The following is a 27,611-nucleotide window of genomic DNA, read 5'->3' as shown; positions in this document are numbered from 1 at the left end:
ACCTGGGGAACTGGCCTTCCCACACCCCTATTCTGCAGCCCTTTTGCCAAAGCGCCCCTGCAGGTCCACGTTGCTATGGGCCACCTGCCCACATTGCTCGGGGGACAGTGCCCAGGACTCTGACATCAACGGGCCCACTCTTCTCTTGGGGTGCTCGGGGAGGCCAGCCCCGGGGCTCGCTACAGGCACTCCCCACCCCCGAGCTGGGACACCCCCCCAGAGCTCCGCAGACTCAAATTCGAGAATGAAGCGACGGCCCCCGCGCCCGCAGCCACTCGGGAGAACCGAGCACCGGTCAGGGTTCTAACTGGCCCCTGGCCGCGCCCCCTCGGCGGGGCGGGGGCGGGAAGATGGCGGCGGGGCGGGCGGCGGAGGGTCCGACGGTCACTCTCCGAGGCGCCCTTGACTAGCCGCTCGCCGCCGCGCCACCTATCTTGCTAGCAAGGGTTCCGGCGCGCGGCGCCAGGGGGGCGGGAAGAGGCACTGACGAGCACTTGGACGCGCCAATCACCACCGGGAGAGCGGACGGCGTCCAATCAGGACGCAGGCGGCGGGGACGAGAGTACGTAGTAGGGCGGCCGCGCATGTGGCAAGACGCGGAACGGCTGGGACTTTGCCTGCTCCCGGGGTCTTCGGCGCCGGCCTCGCTTTCCCGCGCGCTTGCACCGCGGCTCTGGCGCCGGTTTGAGGACGCCCAAAAGGCAGGGCACCGACAGGGCTGGCCGGCCGCCGGCCTCTCCGGTTCGTGGCCGGAGCCCTGGAGGTGCCTCTTTGCAACGGTTGCGGGGCCACCCCGTTGCGGACTCTTCCCCGGCGGGGACTCTTGAGTGGCCTGCTCCGGAGAGATGAAGAAGGGCCTGTTGGACTGTGAGCTGAGCTCCGCGCCGGCCCACTAGGGAGAGTCGGCGGGGGGCAGCCCGCGATCTCCGGGAGGCCGCGCTCGCTTGCAGGCGCGCGGCGGGCCCGGCCGTGCGGGTCTGTTCGTGCTCGTGTGCGTGTGCGTGGGGGGGCGCTCGCGGCGCGGCATGTTTCCGCGGAGGCCGCCGGCCGCGCTGGCCGCCTGGCTGGGGGGCGCGGGGGCGCGGGGCGGGGGCCTGCTGGGCCTGCTGGCCAATCAGTGCAGCTTCGTCACGGGCCTGCGCGTGCGGCGCGCGCAGCAGATCGCGCAGCTCTACGGACGCCTGTACTCGGAGAGCGCGCGCCGCGTCCTCCTCGGCCGCCTGTGGCGTCGGCTCCGGGGCCGCCCGGGCCATGCCACTGCCCTGATGTCGGCCCTCGCAGGAGTCTTCGTGTGGGACGAGGAGCGGATCCAGGAGGAGGAGCTGCAGAGGTGGGCACGGGGGTGCGGGGCTCCCGCGGGCGGGGAGGCTTGGCACTCCCGGGCCTGTCCTTGCGCGCCGGGCTCCGCGCTCCCCAGGGGCTCTTGGCAGGTGGCGACGCTGTCGCTGTTGGAGCCAGGACCTGTTCCCTTTCACCGCTCCGTTCACTGTATTAGTGGTGGGATTAGAAATGACCAAGGGTTGCAGGGCGACTTTGAATCGGGACATTCCAGCTGAGGGCCAAACGAGGCATAACCTTTAAAAAAAAAAGTGTGTGTGTGTGTGGCGGGGGGGGGACAAAACTTGTCCAGAAAGGTGCGCCTGCGAACCAGCCTTTCGGACGTGGGCTCGGTGTATAGTTACGCAGCTCCCGGGCCCCCGTGATTGCATATGCAGTTTGGTGAGAAATGCCCGGCGAGCTCCCTCGTCCTTTGTGGCCCGATTAGGGGAGGTTAGAAGGGCCTTAGCCCTCGGGGATAACCCAGCCTAAGAATTAGGTCAGCGTTGTCCTACTAGAAGAGCTTAAGGAGAGCTGGGGGGCGACCCTTCCTCAGGTGCACGGACGGGTCTCGTGGGGCATTGTAGAATTGTGCCTCGGTTTGACTAGCTCTGCTTCTAAGTCTGAGACCCCTGGTTTTCCTGGAAGCTTGGGACCGTCCCCAGAACCTGTCCCAAAGCCTTACTTACAACGTTGTTACATTGTTTCTCTTTTCTTTCTGCTGGTGATGGGCACTGTCTGAGCCTTAGGGGCTGCTCGGAGCTGGTTTATGAGGTCGCAGGCTCCCAGGGAGCAAGGTCAGGTCCCCTGCAAAGCATGCACAGCGTCTTGAGGTATCCCTCTTGTCCGGTATTTTCCGTTTTGGGTTTTTTTTTTTTGGTGTTTTCTTTTTATAACGATGTGAATCTGTTTCCCCACACACTCCACCCTCTAAAACTGTGAAACTGACGTGAGGGATTTAGCACAATCCTCTCTCCGGATAAATCCCACACAAGTCTATTCTAGACGGTGCTTCTGGTAGTCCACATTCTGGGCTAAGTTAAAAATGGAAATAAGCTCAATAAAGTTACCACTCTGCTCCTTGGCGGTGAAATAGCCAAGATGCCAGACAGCTATTTGTGCAACACCATCCGTGTGGGAAAATGCAAGTGTATTTTTAGAATTTGTATTTCTTAGCAGGATGGATGACTTTTTTGGGGCGAGGGCAGGGGGCACACCTGGCAGTGCTCAGGGGTCACTCCTGGCCAGGTTCAAGAGAGCCTATGTGCTACCTGGGGTGGAACTTGGGTTGGTTACATGCAAGGCAGGTTCCTTACCCACTGTATTACCAGTCCAGCCCCTGGATGACTATTTTGAAAATGTAATTTTATTTATTTGTTTTTTATTTTATTTTACTTTTTGCTTTTTGGGTCACACCTGGTGATGCACAGGGGTTACTCCTGGCTCTAGTGCAGAGCCAGGAATTACCCCTGGCCGTGTTCAGGGGACCATATGGGATGCTGGGATTTGAACCCGGGTCGGCCAAGTGCAAGGCAAACGCCCTACCCGCTGTGCTATCTCTCCAGCCCGAAAATGTAATTTTAAATCATAATCACAAACAGCTTTATTCACAAAAGATGTAAACTATTTAAGCCTGATAAGGAGTTTGCCAATTTTCTGCTAGTACTTTTTTTTAATTGCTTTCCTGTTCTATGAGGTAAAGGTGTGAGAAATCAAGTTTATGTAAAGGAAATTTTCAAGTTGAAAACTATTAACTGAATAGATTTTCATTTTTAGTTTTTTTAGGTCTTCCCCCAGCCCCTCCCCCCATTTACATTATTCTCTTTTTGATTTTTCTTTTGGACCATACCTGACTCGGGCCATTCCTGGTTCTGTGCTCAGAGATTACTCCTGGAGGTGCTCTGGGGCCGTATGTGATTCTGGGGATTGACTTGGGTGAGGTGAGCACCTACTGCTGTGTTCTCTCCAGTCCATAATTCTGCTTTTGATGCCTATGTACCAGTGGCTGTGATATTTGAGGGGGAAGTTATTTTGTTTTTGGCTTTTGGGGTCATACCGAACAGTGCTTAGGGCTTACTCCTGACTCTGTGCTGAGGGGACCGTATTGGATGCTGGGGATTGAACACAGGTTGGCTGCAAGCAAGACTAGCACCTTACCCACTGTGCTGTCGCGCAAGGCCATGGCTTACTTAATTTTTTCCCTGTTAATTCCTTCCAGCTTATGCATGTATTTATTTAATAGATTTGTTTGGGGTCACAGTCAGCGGTGCCCAAGGGCACCAGAGATCAAAATCATGTCTTCCAGCCCCAAGAATTTGTTTTAATTCCAAATTTATTTTTGGGTTGTACGTTTTTGTTCACTTTCTTCAGGGATATATATTATTTCTTCTGTGCAAGTTCCTTTTTTGTCTAGCAACATTCTGACTTTTCCACGGTAAATCTTAAGTCAGTGGCAGGGAGAGTTCTTAGGTTTGTTCATGGGGTTCGATTGCTTAGATATGTTCAATGACGAGATCTATTTCTAACCCCTTTTATTTAGCTAGATTTTTAAGCATGTACCATACAGATTCACTCTTTGGGCCACCAGCCCTACAATTTGGCTGGGCACACCTACCAATGCAATGGTAAGGATCATCCAGATATATCCAGATGGCATACATTGCTCCTGAAGTGTGACAGCCTTTGGACACTTCATGGATGACGAGATTTTTTTTGGGGGGGGGGCAGGGGGTGGGGGGATCACACCAGTAATGCTCAGGGATTACTTACTTTACTCCTGGCTCTTCGTTCAGGAATTACTCCTGGCGGTGCTCATGGGACAATATGGGGTGCTGGGGATCGAACCCAGGTGAACTGCATGCAAGGCAAATGCCCTTACCGCTGTGCTATCCTCTGGGCCCAGGTGACGTTGCCTTCATGGGCAATTTTGATTGTTTTCACAATGAGCATGAAGATTTCACAATGAGCATGAAGATTTTAACCTTTTGATTTTCATTATTTAGTAGAGTTTTCTGAGTCAAATGAACAAAAAAGTATTTTGTGATCACCTAAGGCTGCTTGTGGGGAGAACTTATTTCATGTATTTTTATTGTGGACATGTCCTAAAATTTGTGCTTATTCAGCCTCCCATTTATGGGAACTCCAGGGTTGAAGATAGCAGGTGATTGAGGTAAACATTTGTTTGAGTCAGTCACTGTGGCAGAAAGAGTTCAGCCAAGAGATAGACAGCCCCAGTGTTTCTATGTTTCTATTTCCCTTTCTTCTCAGATTCTGGAATTTAGGGAGCAGTTGAAACAATTCTGGTTCTAATCTAGTGAATAAAGTTACAATCCTTGAAACTTGAAGAATTTAGGTGAAAGCCACTTCACTATGAGGATTTTATATAGCATGGTCCTCCATTTAGCAACACTTTAATGAGTTCATGGTTGAATTGACTCAGACACTTAAATTTTTCATTAAGTAGGGGCTGGAAGGATAGTAGAGCAGATTGGGTGTTTGCCTTGCACGTGGCCAACCGTAGTTTGATCCCTGGCATCCCATACAGTCCCCTAAGCACCACCAGGAGTAGTGACCCCTGAGCATTGCTAGGTGTGGCCCCAAAACAAAGCATCAACAAAAATTCATCAAGTTGTTTATCTTGAGATTTGTTACCTTGATAAGCAAATAAAATAATATGCAGCTGTACACTGGTTTGAGTTATGTATATATTTTTTGACTAAAATGTACTATGTCCAGGGGACCAGGAAGATAGCACTTAGGGCTGGACCTTCTTCATAGGCCAAAGCATGTGGTCCAGCCCTTTGAGCCATCTCCCTGAGTTCCACCTCCAACACCCACATGGTTCCCCCAGCATCACCAGGAGTGGGACCCAAACCAAACAAAAATAAATACTGCTCAGGTTAACTTTTTCACCTGGTGTTTTCTTTTTCCCTTTTTTTTTTTCTTTTTGGGTCACACCTGGCAATGCACAGGGTTTACTCCTGGCTCTGCACTGAGGAATTACCCCTGGGGGTGCTCAGGGGACCATATGGGATGCTGGGAATCGAACCCGGGTTGGCCGTGTGCAAGGCAAACGCCCTCCCCACTGTGCTATCACTCCAGCCCCTTTTTCCTTTAAAGAAGACATTGCTGTGGTTCTTAAAACTTCTGGCATTTTAGATTAGTCTCTAGTTAGATGAATTGGGGCAGGGTCCATAATAGAGCAGGATTGTATGTGTCCCTGGACGAGAACATTTCATTGTTAGTGGAAGAAAATCATGATTGTCTCATGAACCCTGAAGACCTCTGGCCTTTCTGTTTCTTTACTGATGCTCTGATGCAAACTAATTTTTAATTTTTTAAATTTTAATTTTTATAAAAAGGTGCACAATAAGGGCTGGAGCGATAGCACAGTGGATAGAACGTTTGCCTTGCACGAAGCCGACCCAAGTTTGAATCCTCCGCGCTCGGAGAACCCTGCAAGCTACTGAGAGTATCTTGCCCGCTATGGCAGAGCCTGGCAAGCTCCCCATAGCATATTCGATATGAGAAAACCAGTAACAAGTCTCACAGTGGAGACGTTACTGGTGCCCACTCGAGCAAATCGGTGAGCAACGGGATGAGAGTGAGTGATACAGTGACAGTTCACAATAATTGAGTACATTTAATTTTTGAACACCAGTCCTGCCACCATTACACCTTGCCACCACCATATTTAGAATGTTTCCATTCTGAACCCCAAACCCTGCCCCCAAAGCAGAACCAAAGTAATGTATTTTATATTGCTTGTTATGAATAGTCCACTAAAAGTGATCCAAAAAAAGTTTTCTTAGAGGAAAGTGTGTTAAGATTGTTGTTTTTCACCCAGGAGCCATTAAGCCCTTCTATAAGAGACTACTAATATGTTGTTAACAGTTGAGCCTTGTGTGCTTATTTACATATGTGTATATATAAATTTGCCCCTAGTATTGGTTGCCTTCTGCTTTTTTTTTTTTTTTTCTTTTTGGGTCTCACCCAGCGATGCTCAGGGTTACTCCTGGCTTTGCACTCAGGAATTGCTCCTGGCAGTGCTTGGGGGACCATATGGGATGCCGGGGATTGAACCCGGGTTGGCCACGTGCAAGGCAAATGCTCTACCCGCTGTGCTATCGCTCCGGCTCCCGCCTTCTGCTTTAAACCCTATCAGATGTGGAGTGCTACTCTTGGTATATCGGTGGTGTAAAGCATGAGATGTCTCGCAACCACAAATGGAATAAATTCGCTCATGGAGAGCGACCGTGAGCATGGCAGTGATCGAGTTCTGGAGGTTTTCGACTGCCAGGGCTGGTGCTGTTGGGGTGGGGAGGGGAACTCACTTGCCCCCCTCCAAGTATCCCCGAATGATACAGCTTGGCATGGGGTCTGGAGGCATCTCTGGCATATTGGTCTGTGCGCTCTTCCAAGAGATTTGTTGTTGAGTCTCTGGGTCATGACCTTGATGAGATTATATGGCGCCAGAGGCAGTTTGCAGACCTAACTGCCAGAAGCAGAAGGACATGGCGGGAGGTCACCCATTCCCAACTCCGTTGAGCCTGGAACAAACTTATTTTTATACTACTGTTTTTATACACTGGTATTGGATATTGAGGTATATAGGATATTACGTTGAATGTGTTTTAAAGCTTTTTTTTTTCTTAAATGAGTTTCTTCTTACAGGTTTCTGTACAACAGGAAAAAAGAATAATTTAGCTTCTCCTTAGCTGAGGAATATTTTAAGAGTAACTTAGAACTGGAGCAGTAGTATGGCGGGGAGGGTGTTTGCCTTGCATGCGGCCGACCTGAGTTCAATCCCTGGCATTCTGTATGGTCCCCTGCGCACCACTAAGATTAATTCCTGAGTGCAAAGCCGGGAGTAAGCCCTGAGCGTCACCGGGTGTGACCCAAAAAGCAAAAACAAAAAATAAGGAAGCAAGAGCAAACTAATTTGAGAAAAGAAGTACTTTGCATAAACCGACTTCATTGATGGGACCTATTCTGGAAATAAATAAGTCTTTTAAATCTTGAACCAATATGGGGCTAGACAGATAAAGAAGGTTAAGGCGCTTGTCTTGCATAGACTTGACCCCAGTTCTATCTCTAGCACCATAGGTGGTCCCCTGTGCACCACATATTGTGCCTGATCACAGAGCAGAAGTGAAACCTTTAAACTTCCTTTCCCCCAAATCTTGAGCTGGTATTCTTACTCAGTTGGCTTCTATTAAACATTAAATAGTGCAATAGGTAAGGTGTTTGCTTTGCATGTGCCAATCTGGGTTTGATCCTCTGCATCGCCTATGGTCTCCCAGCCCACCAATGATCCCTGAGCACAGATCTAGCAGTAACTGCCAGAACGTGGCTCAAAAACAAACGTGAAACAAATTAACTTTTAGTCACCATTTCTGGTATAAGCTGGTATTCATGTGCCTTACAGAAAAACACAATAGTACTTTTATTGTTTTGGAACATTAAAATCTACCAGAACAAAAAGAGGAAGGAAGTTAAGAAATGTGAACCGGCACCCGCTGAAAGTCACCCGCGGCACTGCCCGTGGCCACGGGTGAGACTCGGTGCCCAGAGTACGGGGGGGGGGGGGCTTCAGCTCACCGCCCACTTCCGGTGTGGAGAGGTGAAACCCAGGCCCCGACAGTGACCCTCGGAGCCCCGACCCCCGCTCGGCGGCACGACCCCCGGCTCCCCTCCCTTCCCCAACCCCCCAACCCACTGGGGGGGGGAAAGAAATGTGAACAGCTAAGGGGAAATGTTATATTAACCCCCTCTTTTATTTATTTATTTTTTTGTGCCACTCCCAACTGTATTTGGGGCTTATTCTTAGCTCTCTGTTGAGGGACCACTTTTAGCAGGGTTTGGAGGATCCTTCAGGGTACTGGGGAATGAACCTGGTTGGCCATGTGTGAGGCACTTGCGCTAAGAATTTGAATGTCAGCAAAGTTCATAAAGAAAATTGACTGTTTTCCCATTTACAAGGCATTTAGAATACTCTGAAAATTTCGGTATGTTATTAACTAGATAAATGAGCAAAATAAAGTCTTTTAGAGGGCCTTTTTTTGGTGATAACACTTTAGGATATTTTACTGATACTCTTTTTTGATCAGGTTACATTAAGCTAACCTTAATTTTGGGGGCTTATTCTCATTATTTCACTATTAAGCAGTTAGAAAAGAGGTAGCTTAATGTCCTTTTGCTATTAGTTTTTTTTCCTAGTAACATTCTTACTGAATGGTTCATGGGTGTGTCTGTGTGTCCATCCCCGATGGAAAAAAATTGAGATCTGAGATGAGGGGATTATGTGATCTGGGTCTTACTGAAATTTCTGATTTCAGTGATGGCTTTATCTGGATCATTCTGGAGTCTTTTAGTAAGCTCTAGTGAAGGCAGGATTCCCTGAGATAGACTAGACACAGTTGTGCTTATTTTATTTTCATACCTTCAGTTTTTATGGCTCTCTACCTGTCTCAAATAATTAAAATGATTTTGTTTGGGGGAAAGGAAAGCATTGACTAACTTTCTTGATCTTTTTAATAATCTGATTCTGCTGTTTTGGGAATAATCTTCTTGTCCTCTGTTTCAAAGTCCTTTTGAATAACAAGGTTTAGATACCCATTTGACATCAAATCTGAGCAGATTTGGCGTATACACTTCAGAGATACATGATTCAGAGGTTTTCCTTCCTTCACATAGTAAAATGCTTGCCATGTCAGACTTAAGAAATTGAGACCCTTCGAGAGTCTTGTGTCTAGGTATCATTGTCTTTTAATTATTTTTGCTTTTCATTAGGGCACTGTGATTTACAAAGTTACTCATAGTTGAGTTTCAGGCAGGCACTCTGCCTATTCCAACAGCATTCACCACTATTTCTCAACAAAAAACAAAGTGCAACATTAGTGAGCCTTGAAAATATGCAAAATGAGGGGCCGGAGTGATAGTGCAGTAGTAAGTTACTTGTCTTGCACACTGCTGACCTGGGCTTGATTTCCAGCATCACATGGTTCTTTGAGCAGCATTGCCAGGAGTGATCCTTGAACACAGACGGGGTAAGCCCTGAGCACTGTCTGATGTGCACCCCCTCAAAAAAAAAAAAAAGATTGTGTCATGTATTTATATGAAGCGGCCAGAATAGGCAAGTCCACACCTGTGTACCCTTGCTCCGGCCAAAAGGCCAAAAGTGTAATCTCTTTGGGTCTGAGTGCATGAGCCGGGAGTAACCCCTGTGCATTGCAGGGTATAACCCCAAAACAAAAACAAAAAAAACAAGTGTAATCTTTTTGACTTTAGTAAGAAGTACTGAATTGTATTCTGTGAGGGGGTATGGAGGCATGCGAATTGTATCTTTTTTTTTTTTTTTTTTTGCTTTTTGGGTCACACCCGGCAATGCACAGGGGTTACTCCTGGCTCTGCACTTAGGAATTACCCCTGGCGGTGCTCAGGGGACCATATGGGATGCTGGGATTTGAACCCGGGTTGGCCGCGTGCAAGGTGCCCTACCCACTGTGCTATTGTCCCAGCCCCTGTATCTTTTTTTTTTTTTAAGAGAAGGAAAACATATAAATACTTTTACAGTGTTAAAGAGAGACAAACAACTCAATAAAAAATGGTCAGAAGGTATCAGTGGCATTTTAGAGTCATAAACCTAATAGTTAACTTCTGAGGGCTATTTATGTGTCAGGTATTAAGCACATAAAAATTTAGTTTTTTGTAATCAACCTTATAGTATCACTGGAGTCAGAACTATTATTACCCATTTTATAGGTTCATAATTTGGGGCTGGTCTAAGTAATTTAGTATTCTAGTGAATGTTAGATTGGGAGTCAAACTCGAACTCAGATTTTTTACTACACTTGATCTTTTTATTAGCATACGTCATTATTTTGTTCTTTATTTTTCTTTTTTGTTTTGGGCCAAATCCGGCCATACTCAGAACTTGCTCCTGGCTCTGCTCAGGGATCACTCTTGGTGGTGTTCAAGGGACCATATGGGATGCTGGGGATTGAAACTGTGTTGGGTGCAAGGCAAAAGCTCTGCCCATTGTATAATGGCTCTGACTCTTTTTTTGTTTAAATGAGGATTTTTGTTTATTTCCCATTCCATTTGTTGTTGTGAGGACGACTCCGAGTCTGACACACTTGTCATCCACCAGGGAGCTCACTGACAGGGTCCCAGGATAGTACTTGGGGGGTGGGAGTGCCACGGATCAAGCAGAATGTAACCTTGTGCCTGCAGGCTAGGCCTTAGTTCTTACTGAGTCCTACCAAGGCCCACACTTGCACTGTTCTCAAGTTTGTGTGAGCGCTTCACTTTGTAGGACTGACTCCAGCACTCATGCCTATTACTCTCTTTCCAGGTCCATTGATGAGATGAAACGGTTGGAGGAAATGTCATATGTGTTTGAGAGCCCTGGAGTTGGGCGCCAGCCTCCAGAACCAAAGCCTCAAACAGAAGGAAAGGAAGACTCGGGGGCCAAAGAGCAGCCATGGGAAATGGTGATGGAAAAGAAACACTTCAAGCTGTGGCGGCGCCCAATTGCTGGCTCCCATCTTTACCAGTACAGAGGTGAGCCAGCCTGAGTGCTGGTCAGTGGCGCCAGCGTTTGCCCGGTGTGCAGGACTCCTGTTGCCTCTCCGAAGCATTCTGTTGGTTCTTTGAACCGTTCTAAATGGTTGTCAATTTCCAATTTTCCTCTCTCCTATGGCATGGGCCTCACTGGCTTCTTGGCTCTCCTCTGGGTTCTTTCACTTTTCTGTTCCAATGGGATTTCTAGTTTTTGAATCTGCTGCTAAAATCTCACCCATTATTTTACAAATAAAATGCAGCAGGGGCTGGAGCGATAGCACAGCGGGTAGGGCGTTTGCCTTGCACACGGCCAACTGGGGTTCGAATCCCAGCATCCCATATGGTCCCCTGAGCACTGCCAGGAGTAATTCCTGAGTGCAGAGCCAGGAGTGACCCCTGTGCATTGCCGGGTGTGACCCTAAAAGCAAAAAAAGAAAAAAGAAGAAATGCAGCAGAGTCCTAAGGACAAGGTGAATCATTAGTGTGCCAAAAGTCCCCTTTCCTGTGGGGGAGATTGCTGGGAGGGCTGGAGCACAAGCTTTTAACGTGGAAACCCTCGGTTCAGCCCGTGGCATCATGTTCTCCCAGGCACTGTTGGATATGGCAGAAAGCCACCCCCTAATACCTTTCTCTTTCTTGTCTTTCTAGTATTTGGAACCTACACAGATGTGACACCTCGGCAGTTCTTCAATGTTCAGGTGAGGCTACTTTTCCTTCCTAAATTTGGACCCTCTAAGCCTAGGAATCCTTTCCATCACCATCCACAACTAATTCCTCTGACTCAGATACATCTCATCCCGTGTCAGATAGCAACTGGCAAACATTTGACCTTTAGTTATTTTTTCAGTGGAGATAGGTTGCCACCCCTTCATAGGCCCTTGGGGAGATCCGATCAATAAATGGATTTGAATACTTTAGTATATTTTATAAGGCTTTACATTTCTACCTATTGTTCATTTTGGGTGATGCCAGGGATTGAGCAGAGGCCTCTCACATAGGTAATGCAAACACTCTACCATTGAACTACATCTCTGGACCCTTGATTTTTTAGTTGTTTAGTTGTTTAGTTTTTCCTAAACAACTTGGAAGTTGTGTACATCATGGCCTTTTATTCTTAAACCCTTCAGTGTGTATTTCCTAAGAGTAGACCTATTTTTTTTTAGTTCTGTTTTGTTTTGGGGCCACGACCAGCAGTGCTCAGGGCTAACTCCTGGTTCTGAGCTCAGGGCTCACCCCTAGCTTGCTTGAAAGACCAGATGGGGTGCCAGGGATCAAACCTGGGTCATCTGTATGCAAGACAAGCGCCCTTCCCACCAGGATCCAGGGCCTATTGTTTTACTGATTTATTGTTTAATACACCACAGAAAATTTAGCAGTGAGGTGTTGTTCATGTTTGTATTTAAGTTTTCTTTGTTGATGTAATAATGTCCTTGATAGCATTAAAGCATCTATACTTCCTCAATACAGATTGCTAGAATTTAATAATTTAATAACCTGAAATATTTCCACATGAAGGTACTTAAAGAATGAAAGTGAAGAGTATCCGTTCAAAGACTTGTTTTCTTTTTTTGTTATTTTTGTTTGTTTGTTTGCTTTTTGGGTCACACCTGGCGATGTACAGGGGCTGCTCCTGGCTCATGCACTCAGGAATTAACTCCTGGTGGTGCTCGGGGGACCATATGGGATGCTGGGAATCAAACCCAGGTCGGCTGCATGCAAGGCAAATGCTGTACCCGCTGTGCTATTGCTCCAGCCCAAAGACTTGTTTTCTTTTTGTGAGGGAGGAGAGTGCCAGGGTTCATACTCGGGGCTTCAAACATACAGTGTGTGCACTCTGCAGTGTGCTGCATTCAGACCTCTCTCGGCTCTTCATGGTGCTCTCTCTCTGCAGCTGGACACAGAATATAGAAAAAAGTGGGATGCCCTGGTCATCAAGCTGGAAGTGATTGAGAGGGACGTGATTAGTGGTTCTGAGGTTCTTCACTGGGTAACTCATTTTCCTGTGAGTATTTTCACTTCTGGTTTCACTATTACTGTGATCTCCTGAGCATAATACTAATCCTGCCCCTCTGTTTCTTTAGTATCCCATGTACTCACGGGATTATGTTTATGTTCGGCGGTATAGTGTGGATCAGGAAAACAACGTGATGGTGTTGGTGTCGCGGTATGTCTGTTGTTTCCCTGTGGGTCCTGCTCAGTGCTTTCAATTTTTTTTTTTGTTTTCTGGGGGGTGGAGGGGTGGGTGGGATTTGGGCCACATTTGGCAGTGCTCAGGGCTTACTTCTGGGATCATTCCTGCTGGTGCCAGGGATTGAACCTAGGTCATGGAAAGCAAACACCTTCCCCACTGTCCTATGACTGTGTCTTTCATCAGTGTTTGTGCTGGGAGTTCGCATAGGACTCTGCAGCTAGGAGCCCAGCATCCCACTTAGAATGTGTGTAGGCTGGGACTGGTGGTGTCTAAAAAGGTGAAAGGGGGTATAGCCTTTTTGTTGAACCTTTTTTTCAGTTCCTTAATGTTGGTAGTTTTTTGTTGTTGTTGTTGTTTGGGCGACACTAAGCAGTGCTCGGACTTACTCCTAGCTCTATGCTCAGGAGTCAATCCTCGTGAGCTCGGGGGACCATCTGCTGTGTTGGGATCGAACCCAAGTTGGCTGAAAACAAGGCACATGCTTTACCCACAGTACTGTCACTGTCACTCTAGCCCCTAATTTGGTAATTTTAAAAGAATTGCTTTTTTTGATTTTTGTGTTTTTGAGGTGGGGGGAATCACACTTGGCTGTACTCAAGGCTTTCTCCTGGCTCTGCACCCGGGTCAGTCCTGGCATACTCAGTGGAACATATATAATGATGGGAATGGGAATTGAGCCTGGGTTGGCTGTGTGCAAGGCAAGCATCTTTTTTGAAGAAAAAAAACCCCAACATTTATTTAGTCTTTTTGGTCACACCCAGCAATGCTCAGGGGTGACTCCTGACTTTGCACTGAGGAATTACTCCTGTAGTGCTTGTGAGACCATATGGGATGCCAGGAATTGAACCTGGGTCGGCTGCGTGGAAGACAAACCCCCTACCTGCTGTACGATCGCTCTGGCATCAACAAGGCAAGCATCTTAAGCCAGTGTATTATCTCTCTGGCCCCAGGAAGTGCTTTCTTCAGTGCAAGATGAGCCATGACTCACCAGCGGAGCTCAAACCTGTTTTGTTTTTTGAAACTTTCTTTGTATTCATTGATCTTGGTGACTCTATTTTATTTATTTATTTTTTTCTTTTCGGGTCACACCCAGCAATGCACAGGGGTCACTCCTGGCTCTGCACTCAGGAATTACTCCTGGCTCTGCACTCAGGAATTACTCCTGGCAGTTCTCAGGGGACCATATGGGATGCTGGGAATCGAACTCGGGTTGGCTGCGTGCAAGGCAAACGCCCTACCCACTGTGCTATCGCTCCAGCCCTGACTCTGATACTTTAAAAATTAGAGACAGATGTTTAGATTTCCCTCTTAATGCTGATTTTTTTAATGATGATTTGTGTGTAGATATTATTGAGTTTTCTTAATTTTCCTCTTTGCCAGTGCGGTGGAGCATCCTAGTGTGCCCGAGTCGCCAGAGTTTGTGCGGGTCAGATCATACGAGTCCCAGATGGTTATCCGTCCCCACAAGTCATTTGATGAGGTGAGTTTTACAGGATCTAATGGGTGATACATATGATCTCGAAATTTTCTCAAGGCAGTTACGGGACAACTTTCCTGAAAGTTGGTATTTTTCAGACTCCATTAGAGCTCATTAAAAGAGCTGAGATGTGGTCTGCAAATTTGCATTTTTCGGAAGTTGCCAGTGAAGCTAATGCTAATGTCCTGGAAACCAGGCTCTGGGCACCCTTCTTGGAAGGTCCTGTGTGTTAAGTACTATTTGTTGGGGGAAGGAGGCACAGTCCACGGTGCTCAGGGTTCTGCCCTCGGCAATCCTGGTAGTGCTGGGGAAACGTGGGGTGTCGGATTGAATCCAGGTCAACCACATGCGAGGCAAAGGCCCTACCCACTGTACTGTATCTCCGGCACCTACTTCTGTACTATTTTTAGAGAAGTATTTTCAAAACACAAATTGCCGCCCATAACTGAATGACAGAATTAATGTAATTTGTTATGACTAGCTTTTGCAAGGTGGTCCACACTGCCTCTGTCCTGTAAGCCCTGCGGGGGGACCTTGTGGTGCTGGGTATTATCTGTCACGAGTAAGGTATGTGCCATAACCCCTATACTGACTCTCAGGCCCATGGCTGACAATTTTTTTGGGGACGAGGGCACAGCTGTCGATGCTCAAGGATCACTTCCAACTCTGCACATAGGAATTACTTTTGGCGCTGCTCCGGGGATCCTATGGGGTGTCAGGAATTGGGCCCACCTCAATGTACTGTCTTTCTGGCCTCTACGTTTTTTTTTTTTTTTCTCCAGATAGAACAAAAATTGAATTGCAAACATGTTTCATGAGACTTGTTTGGTCACAGAAGTATGTATGAATATATGAGACAGGACAAAAGGATTATGTATAGTGTGTTGTGAACAGTTTGCCAACCCTTGCTTTAGGCATAGTGAGGAAGGCTGGCTTCAGCTGCGGCCGCTGCTGCTGACCCCTTAACCCGAGGAAGAAGGGGGCAGTGATAAGGGAAGGAGTGTTGTGGCCAACTTACGCCTTACTTTCTTCACTTGTATTAATTTTGAAATTTGAACCATGTCTGTGTATTTCCCATTTGAAAAAAAGAAAGAGATGTGCTTTTGAACCCATGTCTGTGAAACTCTTGAGGTACAGTTGGGCTGGCACCTCCAAGGGCCTTGCATCTGGCAGCACTCAGTTAATTTCTTTCAGCTGAAGTGCAGAATAATAGAAATGATCTGTATGAACCTTTCCTCTTTCTTTAAGGCTTATGGGTCAAGAGCATTCATTATTTTGGTGTGAGGGATTGAACCTAGGGCCTCACATGTGCAAGAAAGGTACCCCAGTGCTGAGTTCATCCCCATATGATAGAATTGGTGCCTCTCATATATTTGTGACATGCTGTAAATAAAAAGGTTGGACTTGGTTTGGTTCTTTTGGGTAGAGGAAAACAGGAGGTTGGTAAGTGATGAGCATGTGTTCAGAGGTACAGTAGATTAGGGGTAGAGGAGTGATAACTTTTATTGACCAGGCACAGAGGAGATTTGAGAACCAGGCAGCCGAGTTTGGATTGGTCCAGTGGAAAATAGCTCCTTCAGCTAAGTATGATGTTTTGTTTCACTTTTTTTTTTCCCTTTTTTGAGTCACACCTGATGATACTCAGGGGTTAGTCCTGGCTCTGTACTCAGGAATTACTCCTGGGGGTGCTTCGGGGACCATATGGGATGCTGGATATTGAACCTGGGTCAGTCACCTGCAAGGCAAATAGGCAGATGCCCTACCCACTGTACTATAGCTCCAGCCCCTTTATTTTACTTTTTAATTTTGTTTTTAATTATGGAAAATTTGAAATGTATTTAAAAATGCATTTGGAGGGCTGGAGCAATAGCACAGCGGGTAGGGCATTTGCCTTGCATGCGGCCAACCCTGGTTCGAATCCCAGCATCCCATATTGTAGGATGACATTACTTTGTCCTTTCCCCCCCTTGCCTCAAGGAGCTCATCCCGGTTTTTCCCAGAGTTTAGGCTTATCCCAGTCACACCCATCAAGGTGTTCCCGAGTCACTCCCAACCCTTTGTTTAGCTTGTAATCACTTCTCTATGCTCTCTTCCCCAAAACAGTTAATCCGCTTTCCCTTAATCTGACTCTGCTGATTTGTAAGGTCAGACCTTCCAATATTACCTTTCTCCCCTCTTTATGCCTTTTGAATAATTTACTTTAAAGCTATGTCTTTTTTGTATAGAATACAAGAAGGCAATGTTATGTTTTTGTAACTTGGGACTTAATTGGCTTCGAATATTATTCCCTCCCTGTCATCTGCTTTCTCCACTTAAGCCTCAGTTGCCCTCAGTTCCTAGCACCCCAAAAGCAGGGGACGGGACGGATCCAGGGCAAGCGGTGAGTTATGTGCTACCCTAGCATCGAGATGGGCCTGGCCAAAGTGCCTAATTCTTTTTTTTTTTTTTTTTTTTGCTTTTTGGGTCACACCCAGCCATGCTCAGGGGTTACTCCTGGCTTTGCACTCAGGAATTGCTCCTAGCAGTGCTTGGGGGACCATATGGGATGCTGGGGATCGAACCCAGTTCGGCCGCGTGCAAGGCAAACGCCCTACCCGCTGTGCTATTGCTCCGGCCCCCAAAGTGCCTAATTCTTAACTATAAGTTAAGAGCTTGATCATAGACAAATGCTATCATGATCCAAAAATAATGATGAGACTAGGACCCTGCTAGGAATAGGAAAGACTGATCTGGCCTGAGCACTGTAGTCTGAGATTGAGATGGCCCCAGGAGAGCAATTCTATAAGCTTTAATGCATTTCTTATTGTGTCCATACAAAATGATTAATATTATGAATGCTTATATGTTTGCTGGGTGAGAGGAGGAGAAACACTCATGGGACTCTGCTCTTGGGTGGATCCTCCTGCTGAAAGAGAATTAAGTCCTAGGAGAAGCATCCCCTGAGGGAAAGGAACCTTACCCTATTGATTACCCTATTGATTGTGACCTATGTGTATGCCCCAACCCCCTCATGCTGGGGGGATTTAACTAGGCTGTAAGAGTGGGTTGGGGGGCCAGATCCAGAGAGAGATCCAGAGCTGGGAGAGAAGCAGAGAGAATGAAATAAACTGATTGAGCAACCAGCTTGGCCTTCTTCCTTCTGTCGCCTGCCCTTGACCGACAGCCATACACAGCGGTTCCAGAGCACCGAACACGGGCGGTGAGACAGAGCCGCCCGGAGAGCCCACGAGTGCACACGCCTGTCGGTGTGCTTTAGTTTTTTACACCATATGGTCCCCCGAGCACGGCCAGGAGTAATTCCTGAGTGCATGAGCCAGGAGTGACCCCTGTGCATTGCTGGGTGTGACCCAAAAACCAAAAAAAAAAAATGAATTTGGAGGCTAGTATACTGAATTGTATATCTCCATCCCTAGCTCCAGTGATAATAAACTCATGGCCAGAGTTGTTTTTCTGTACCCTTTCCTGTCCCTGCCACCTCCGCCCTCCCCCCCCCCATTCCTTGGAAGCAAATTCTTCCTTTGATATTGAACGCTTCTGAGTTGCCTGAAATTGCTATAGCAATTTGACCAAGAGACCTGTCCCTGGAGAGATACAAGGGACGACCAGTTTTATTTATGTTTGGGAACTCAGCCTGGCTATTTCCAAGAAAGGCCAATCCCTGAATGCAGTTCACAAAGAGCTTATATAGGTCAGACATGTTTTAAGAGAAATGTGTTTATACAGTGGTTGCTAACATGCACGATAATTGGTGCAATCAGTGATTAATACAGTTTGCTTTAGACTCCATACATTTACTAATAGTTTCTGTGACCCCAGCCTTGCTCCCTTGCTCTATTCTTGCCATAACTTTGTGATTTATGCCCCATTTGTTTCTGCCCAGTTCCAAGGATGGGTCGCTCAGATGTCCTGCCCCTAGTTTCCTGCTTTAAAATCAATAAGGTTAGAAAATCAGGGTTCTTTGTACCCTTTCGTTTGTCCTCAGAGACCTGGAGGCCCCACAACTGATTCTTGGCTAACCAGGCCAGTGGTGCAGTACAAGGGCCCAAATGCAATGGTATTGGGGGTAGCCCCCCACCCCACCCCTAGGCCTAGACCCAGTGGTGCTGGGGCCTCTAGGGCTGTTCCCTGCCAAGCTAGGGGGACCATGTGACGGTGATGAATAAACCAGGTTGGGCACATGTGGGCATGTGTGGGCTTGTGCCTTAATTGCTTTGCTATCTCCTGACCCTTGTGTCCTCACTCTTGCTGATTGTGGCCTCTTTGTTATTTCTCTGGTTGCTGTATTTCTTGTTCATTTGTTTGGAGCAAGATACTAGAGGGCAAGTAATGTCTTCATTGTCTTTGTGAATTTAGAAGTGACTCATAATAGCTCAGATCCATTATTTCGTTTAGCTGTATGAAAAGCAGATTGAGTCTGTTGGTATCCAGTATGCTCGGGGCTCAACACCTGCAGTGTGTAGGACAATCAGTGTGGTGCCAGGGATCAGAACACATGTAAAGCAGGCACCTTAGCTTCCGAACTCTCTCCATCACCGGATTATAGAATTCATTTTTCACTTACAAGCTGGAATGCTTTAGTGGAAAGTTGTTTTAAATAATAACTTCTGGTCGGGCCGGAGCGATAGCACAGTGGGTAGGGCGTTTGCCTTGCACGCGGCCGACCCGGGTTCAATCCTCGGCATCCCATATGGTCCCCCAAGCACCGCCAGGAGTAATTCCTGAGTGCAAAGCCAGGAGTAACCCCTGAGCATCGCTGGGTGTGACCCAAAAAAGCAAAAAAAAAAAAAAATACAAAATAAATAAACAAATAATAACTTCTGCGGCTGTAGCAATAGCCCAGCAGGTAGGGCGTTTGCCTTGCATGCAGCCAACCCGGGTTCAATTCCCAGCATCCCGTATGGTCCCCTGAGCACAGCCAGGAATGATTCCTGAGTAATCCCTGTGCATCGCCAGGTGTGACCCTAAAAGCAAAATAATACTAATAATACCAATAACAGCAACTTCCTGTAGATGTAGAAAAGGGAAATGTCTGCTTTGTGACCTTAATATTACCTAATTTCCAAAATAATTGACCTTGTTTTTCAAATTTAATTTTTTGCAATATTTTTTTTTACAGACTTTGCAAATTTTTTGATTACATTTCAGTCATACAATGTTCGAGTACCCATCCCCTCACCAGTGTCCATTCTCTACCACCCTTTCCCACCCCCTGCCTCTGTGGCAGGCACATTCCCTCTTACTCTCTCTTGGATGTTATGGTTTGCAGTACAGGTACTAAGTGGCCATCATGTTTGGTCCATAGCCTACTTCCAGCGTGCATCTCATCCCAAGTGAGCCCTCCAACCATTAATTACTTAGTGGTTCCTTCTCTGTCCCAGCTTCCTTTTTCCCCAGCATGTGAAACTTCCAAATCATGGAGCAATCCTCCTGGCCCTTATCTCTACCGGCCTTAGGTGTAGTCTCTTATTGTGTTACTTTATATTCCACAAATGAGTGCAGTCATTCTATGATGTCTGTTCCTTTCTTTCTTTTTTTTTTTTTTTTTGCTTTTTGGGTCACACCCGGCAATGCACAGAGGTTATTCCTGGCTCATGCACTCAGGAATCACCCCTGGCGGTGCTCAGGGGACCATATGGGATGCTGGGAATTGAACCCGGGTCGCCCTCGAGCAAGACAAACGCCCTACCCGCTGTGCTATTGCTCCAGCCCCTCTATCTTTTTTATTAAATGAGATCTTCCCATGGTAAAATTTCAAGTTTTTTGGTTTTTCTTAATTGTCTCTTAGGGGCAATTAACTGGTCATGCGCAGGATCTATTTAAACACTGTGCTTAGTTAGGGACAGTGGTCTTTTCCAGTGGTGCTCAGGGGCTTGTAGTGCCAGGGATTCTATCTGGGCCTTCTATAATGCTAATTAGGTGCAGCGGCCAGTAGGAGCTATCTCTGCAGCCTCTTTTTAACCTTTTTTGTGTTTTTAGGCCACATCTGGCTGAGCTCAGGGTTTACTCTTCACTCTGTGCTCAGGAATCACTCCTGACAGTGTTAAGGGGACCATGTGCAGTACCGGGAATAGAGCCAGGATAGGCCCCATGAAGGCCAGCGCCCTACCCACTGTGCTGTCTGGCCCTGAGTCACACATTTGAGTCTGTGCTGTACACATGCTCACTGGGTATTACGTTGCCTTAGCTGTTCTGGTTGTAGTGCTCAGCTGGGTACCGGTGCTGAAGACATGCCTGTGCTTGCTGGGGGTCACACCTGCCGGAGGTGTTCCAGAGCTCACACAGAATATTGCAGTGCGGGGGTCTCAGATGGCAGAGCTACGGGGCTATGCTTGGTGCATGGCCTCAGGCTTGCCAGCAGGCACGCAGGTCATTGGAGCTTAGGTGCCTTCTCTTGTTGGTTTCATTTCTTTTGACAGGACCACAGGAGTTGGTTGCTTTATATTATGATTAAAACTTGTTTTCTTTTTGAGTTGTTTGGATTTTTCTCTGTTTTTTTTTTTGTTGTTGTTGTTGTTTTGGGCCACACCCAGCAGTGCTCAGGGACCATCTGGGATGCTGGAGATCCTGGGTTAGCTGTGTGCAAGGCAAGCGCCTTCCTTGCTGTACTGTCTCTCTGGCCCTTGAGTTGTTTTTAGGTAGCATCGTTACAAACTTGATAAATTTGGGGGGGGGTAGAAGGCTTTTGTACCACACCTGGTAGCGTGGAAGGCAAGTGCTCTACCTGATGTACTACTTTTCCAGCCCTATTTTTGTTTTTTGGGCCACTCCTGGCACCATATGTGATGCTAGGAATTCCAACTAGGTCACTGTTGACATAGCTGTATGCTACGCAAGTGCCTTACCTCTTACACTCTCTCTGGCTTCTAAAATGAATTTTTTTCTTTTTTGGGTCACACCTGGCAATGCACAGGTACTGGCTTTGTACTCAGGAATTACTCCTGGCAGTGCTCAGGGGACCATATGGGATGCTGGGAATCGAACCCGGATTGGTGTGCAAGGCAAACGCCCTACCCACTGTGCTATCACTCCAGCCCCTAAAATGAATTTTAAAGTCACTTGAAGTAGGTCATCTCTTGAGTTTTTATTGCCATAGTTAGGTTCCTTGTTATCACTTTATTTTTGATTTTTAGATTCTGTTCTTGAAATTTTTATTTGAAGGACCGAAAATATTTGTCTCCAGCATTTTTTATAGGTGTTAATGGAATTAAACTTATAACTGTCCTTGTGAGTACTAGTCCTACTGAACATACTTTACCCTTCCTTCCTCATAACTTCATTAGTATGCAGTGAGTGTGTTACTGCAGGGGTGTGTGTGTGTGTGTGTGTGTGTGTGTGTGTGTGTGGTGCTGAGCCACATTCCATCCTGATGCACCTATTGTTGTTTTGGGGCCACACCCAGTGGTACTCAGTCTCTGTGCTCAGGGCTCATTCCTGCCAGGACTTGGGGGGCCAGATGTGGTGCTGGGGGTTGAGCCTGGTGTGGCCTGTGTGTGCCAGGCAAGTGTCCTCCCAGGTGTACTAACTTTTGGCCCCAAGGTAATTGAATAGGTTTTGACTAAAATGACTCAAGATTAAACAGTGTATTTAGAGGAAAGAGAGACTTGGATGTAGAGGCCTAAGAGTATAGTCACTCCTCTGCCACTGGGAGTTTGCTTAGAGTGAGGACATAGGAATGCTTGTTTCTGGGGCCAGAGAGCAAGCTCTAGGGGCTGAGTGCATGCTTTGCGTCCAAGGGAGAGAGCCACATGATCACCAAGCACTGCTGGGTAAGTCCCCAAAACCAAGCCCAGTCTCACAGAAAGTGGTTTTCTGGGGCCGGAGCTATAGTACAGTGGGTAGGGTGTTTGCCTTGCACGTGGCCAACCTGGGTTTGATCCCCGGCATCCCGTGTTGTTCCCCCAAGTACCGCCAGGAGTTAATTTCTGAGTGTACAACCAGAAGTAACTCCTGGGCATTGCCAGGTGTGACCCTCCCCCCCCCAAAAAAAAGTGGTTTTCTCTCTTTTATGTGTGTGTCTGGGGGAGGGGGGAGATTTGGGCCACACCCAGTGGTGCTCAGGGCTTACTCCTGGCTCCACACTGAAGGATCACTCTTGGAAGTACTGGGGACCTTAGGGGTACTGAGGATCGAACATGGTGATGTGCGAAGCAAGCCCCCTACCCACTGTAGTATCTCTCTGGCTCAGCCCTTTGGGGGAACCATGATTAGTTCAGGTATCTCCTAGGATCAGGACATCTGTAAGTCTCCTGAATGTGCTGCCCTTTGGTGGCAGGGCCGAACCGGAAGCGGAGCAGGAGCATGGGCCCTGCAGTCATTGCTGCCCTCTGAGGAAGCTTCGCACAGAGCACAGAACTGCAGCAGCTGGGATTGTTCGAGTCAGAGCCACGGTTGTTAGTGGGGGCTGGTGCCACAGATTCCCTCTGCCTAGCATGGGCTCCAGGTCTGGGGCCCAGGAAAGAAAGCATAAGTCACGTTGTTGGCACACGGAAGAAGCCTGGGGTGCCACACTCAGCAGTAGCTCTGGACTGGGACCCGGGAGCCCGTGCCCAGACCCGCCTTGAGGAGCATTCTGCACGTGGGCCTCACTGTGGATTGCAGTCTCTTGGGTCTCCAGTGTTCACGCTTGCATAGGGAAGAAAAAATGGTACTCTGTCCTAAATCAGGCCAGGGTTAGTCTGTGGTTCTGGATACGAAGGTTGTGGTGTGTCATTAAAATATCTTTATCTTTTCTTTTCCAGAATGGTTTTGACTACTTACTGACATACAGTGACAACCCCCAGACTGTGTTTCCTCGATACTGTGTCAGTTGGATGGTTTCCAGTGGTAAGTGTTGGGTACTGGGTTTGTTTTTGTGCCACACCTGGTGGTTGTCAGGGGCTATGCCCAATTCTGTGCTTGGTTGTCCTTCCAGCTGTGTTTGCCGGGGGCACAGCACATGGTACTGGGGGGGTGGTCAGGCCTGGGCCTCCTTTCCTCCTGTGTGTAGAGCATGCACTCAGCCACTGACTGTCTTTGAAAGGGTACTTGGATATAGGGCCTGGGACCTGGATCAGACTTTTGGGGGAGAGGCTACACCTGGCAATGGGCAGGGTTAACTCCTGGCTCTGCATTCAGGAACCACACCTGATGTTGCTCAGGGGACCACATGGAATGGCAGGAATCAAACCTGGCCCAGCTGAGTGTAAGACAAAGCGCCTTACCTGCTACGCGCTCTCTGGCCCCTGGGTCAGACTTCTTTTTCTCTACCTTCCCCTGGCCCCAGGTGTGGGAGATCTAGCCCTGGCTTCATAGGAAAGGCAGGTGCTCTCCACTGAGCTGTAGCCCTGGCCCCTCTTTAGCTTCTTCGTGGCAGAAAGATTAGTATTGGTGATCTGGATAATGAGGAGTGAAAGTGTTCGTTTTTTTTTCTTTTTGGGTCACACCCGGTGATGCACAAGGGTTACTCTTGGCTCTGCACTCAGGAATCACCCCTGGCAGTGCTCAGAGGACCATATGGGATGCTGGGAATTGAACCCGGGTCGGCCGCATGCAAGGCAAACGCCCTAGCTGCTGTGCTATTGCTCCAGCCCCGAGGAGTGAAAGTGTTTCGTTTTGCTTTTTTCCCTTTTTGGGTCACACCCGCTGTGCTATTGCTCCAGCTCCACGGAGTAAAAGCGTTTGCCATGCGTGTGGCTGATTCTGTCTTCAGCATAGTATGGTCCCCTCCTTTTCCCTCCCACCCCAACACCCCTGGAAGCAACCCCGAGCATTGCTGGGTGTGGCTCAAATCTTTCCTCAAGGGAAAAAGATGAACGCTTGTCTGACTGGCACCCTTTAGGGAACACTGGGAAGGTGTCAGAGCCTCCACCTGCGGTTTGGAGAACTCAGAATTCAAGAGTCTCAGAAACATTGCAAGTTTTAAAAATATTTGCTTGATTCTTTCAGGATGGACATTCATGCATTTAGTATTTTTCTTTTTAGACAGTGCTGGTGGAGGCCATAAGAAATGCGGGTGTAGAAAATGTGGTTGTAGGGGCTGTAGAGGTGTAGAGCAAGTAGGGCGCTTGCCTGGGTTTGATCCCCTGCGTGTGGTCCCCAGAGCACTGCCAGATGTGCCCCCTGACACCAAAAAGAACACGTGGCACAGCTGCCTGGAATGGGAACAGAGCACTCACTCTCTGACACAGGCTATGTTCATGGCTGTTACTACACCTCTTTCTCTTTTTCTTGTTTTTTGGGGCCACACCCAGCAGTGTTCAGGGCTTACTCCCAGCTCTACACTCGGGAATCAGACTTGGCAGTGCTCAGGGGACCATATGTGGTGCCGGGGGTTGAGCCTTAGTCGGCCCTGTGCAGCGTGAATGCCCTACCCGCTGTACCATCTCTCCAGCTCCCTTCTCCTCATTTTTTGCCTTGAAAAGTATCATTTGAGTTTTCTTTCAATGTAGGCAGCTTCTCACAGTAGAGGAGAATGAACAAAGGATTAGTTGTTCCTATTGCATTTGTCTAAAGTCGGCAGATACTTATAAAAGGCTGTAGCCCTGTGTGATATTTAATCAGCTGAAGGAGACCTTTGGGAATGTATGTAACCCGATCAAAGGGTCAGTAGTCATGGGTTGTTTTCACTCTATACATTTAGGGACTCAGATGCCTCTTAGAAGTTGAAGTCAGGTCTCCCTCTCTCTCCATCCTCCTCTCCCTCTGCCCCTCCTCCTCCTTCCCTTCCCTCTTCCCCCTCTCCCCTCATCTCTCCTTTTTAAGGAACCATATGGGACACTGGGGATTGAACCTGGGTTGACCATGTCGAGGCAAACACCCTACTCACTGGACCCTCTTTAAGGAACAGCCTGTGCCCTACCTCACAGATACCTGGTCCCTTTTAGTTTTGAGCCTCCTACTGGATTACATGTCAGCCTGTGTAATTTTTCTCTCTCCCAATAGGTATGCCAGATTTCCTGGAGAAGCTGCACACAGCCACTTTAAAAGCCAAGAACATGGAGATCAAAGTAAAGGACTATATCTCTGCTAAGTCTCTAGAAATGGGCAGTGAAGCCAAGACCACCACCACATCGTCTGAGCGGAAGAATGAGGGTAGCCGTGGCCCTGCCCGGATTGAGTACGCTTGAAAGGCTTTGGGAGAAGGAGGACTGGGCTTCTCGCCCCACTGGTCACTCTGCTACGGATCAGGGCGTTGGCTGCAACCATCCATGCAAGATAATTCAATAGCTGGTGTCTGGTTTTATTCAGAACCTTTATTGTTCTTGATCAAAACGGAGAGAAAGAGGCATCCCGGGGGGCACTGTCGAGTCTCAGGGCAGGCATTTTAAATTCAGTATTTTACTGAGCTCATCTGGAACAAGCCTTCTTCCTTGGTCCAGAAGGGGGCAGCTTATGTATGTGCTTCCTGAGTAGTTTTCTCTGCCAACATTCCAGTTCCTACCATCACATCTTCAGCAGTATTGGGTTTTCTGCAGTTCTGAAGGTCCAGTTGGAAAGCATGACGGGCTGGTTGAGTCCTTTAGGAGGGGTCACGGGAAGGCTCTTGGTAACAGTTCTGGTGTTGAATAGATATGAACTGTTGCTTGGCAGTGTAAGTGCCTTTTCTTTGCCTTGCTTCTCTCTTTAGGGACATGAGGTTTGTATCGAGAAATGTCTCTCTCAGCCCCGTTGACTTAACCAGTCCAAAGCAGCTTCCTCTGAATTGATTATTTCTTCTGTATGCATGCATCATATTATTCATTTGGTTCATCTTCTAAAACCTTAGTCCACATTTATCAAGAGCCCGGGGAAGTAAATATTTTCGTCTAGAAAGTAGCTTTGTCAGCAGGTTATAAAAAAGGGTCAGTGGAGACCTCATTCAAAATATATTTTAATTCCAGTTCAAAAAAGTTATTTTTAAAAATTTTTAAATGATTTTTTTTTCAAAAGTAGTAATTGTGGATGTAAATGGGATTTCTCCAGAGTCCTGCTTTATGGAAACCCATTTTGATTTAGGCGCTTTTGACACTTAAGGCTGGACTGGATGCCAAGGCGGCTGAGGCGGAGAATGGGGGTTGGGCCCCTCCCTGGGAGCTCTCCCAGGCTGTGTACGAGAAAACACACCCAGGTGCTGCTATGATGGATTGCGGTTTGTGTCATCTGGTTCCTCTGAGAAAGTTTTCTTCCTCTCTTCTGAGCTAAAATAAAAGCAAACTCAACTATTCAGTTGAACTCACAGTCAGACGGTATGAATTGGCCTGGCTGCTATTAGAAAAATAGGGATCACAATTTAAACCTTCCCCCTCCGCCTTTCTTAGAATTTAAACAGCTAGATTTGTCCTTTCCCTCTCTGCTTGCTACCTTTCTGTGTTACTGAAAAAGGGATCCAAACCTGAGACTAATTTTAGCCCGTTGACCTTTCATGCCTGTCAGGTTTTGTGCCAAGAAAACAACTGCCCGGTTTTCATGCTTTGCCTTCCCTGGCCAGTGGCAGAGCAGGGAGGCATGTAGAGCCTCTCTCCATTGGTCATCACTCTCCTCTCATTCCAGGACCTGAGAGAAGTCAGGGCAGAGTCCCGGGCTGCGTGTGACTTGGCGCCGTGGGTGTTGGGCATGTGCGGTGTGTGTGAGTCCGTAGGTGCTAAGAGACTGTGTGCTGCTCGGGATCTGATTTCTCGGCAATTGGACTTTACACTTGGGGATCGGTCTGTTCATTTGCTTCTGTCATTGAATGATTTTCACTCCTGTGACATTTTTATCAAATGTGTGAATAAATGACATAAAGATTGGTACAAAAGAGTTTGTGTTTGAGCAGATGGTGGGTGGGAACACATGTATTGGGCTTATCCTTCCTACATACTCCTAGGTCTGATCTCCTGAAGGTGGCACCTGGAGGTTGTGGGGCAGGGTTTGCTACATGGCGTAACCTCCTTGTTTACACCCTGGAACCTCTCCAGGCGACCAGTCTGACAGCTTGAAACAAACTACCTATTTCTATCTTGCTCCACCAATCCATATTCTTAGCTTTTAAAGAAGGATCAGCGTGGAAGAAACTGCTAAGAAATAGGAGCTGGAGCGATAGCACAGCGGGTAGGGAATTTGCCT

The 27,611-nt window shown here is 47.5% G+C and overlaps 1 protein-coding gene and 1 pseudogene across 1 annotated transcript; both read left to right on the top strand.

Annotated features, from left to right (window-relative positions):
• Positions 1-570: 570 nt before the first annotated feature.
• Positions 571-27,303, top strand: STARD7 (StAR related lipid transfer domain containing 7). Its single transcript, XM_004609235.2, has 8 exons — positions 571-1,330; positions 10,673-10,881; positions 11,530-11,579; positions 12,773-12,883; positions 12,963-13,045; positions 14,453-14,552; positions 23,288-23,372; positions 25,470-27,303. The coding sequence occupies exons 1-8, from the start codon at positions 1,026-1,028 to the stop codon at positions 25,652-25,654; spliced, it is 1,128 nt and encodes a 375-aa protein (XP_004609292.2). The 5' UTR covers positions 571-1,025; the 3' UTR covers positions 25,655-27,303.
• LOC129400246 (small nucleolar RNA ACA64) lies at positions 7,831-7,962 on the top strand (annotated as a pseudogene).
• Positions 27,304-27,611: the final 308 nt, after the last annotated feature.

The sequence above is a fragment of the Sorex araneus genome, chromosome X (genome assembly GCF_027595985.1).
Source record: "Sorex araneus isolate mSorAra2 chromosome X, mSorAra2.pri, whole genome shotgun sequence".
NCBI lineage: Eukaryota > Metazoa > Chordata > Mammalia > Eulipotyphla > Soricidae > Sorex > Sorex araneus.
This window is presented reverse-complemented; position numbering and strand designations above follow the sequence as displayed.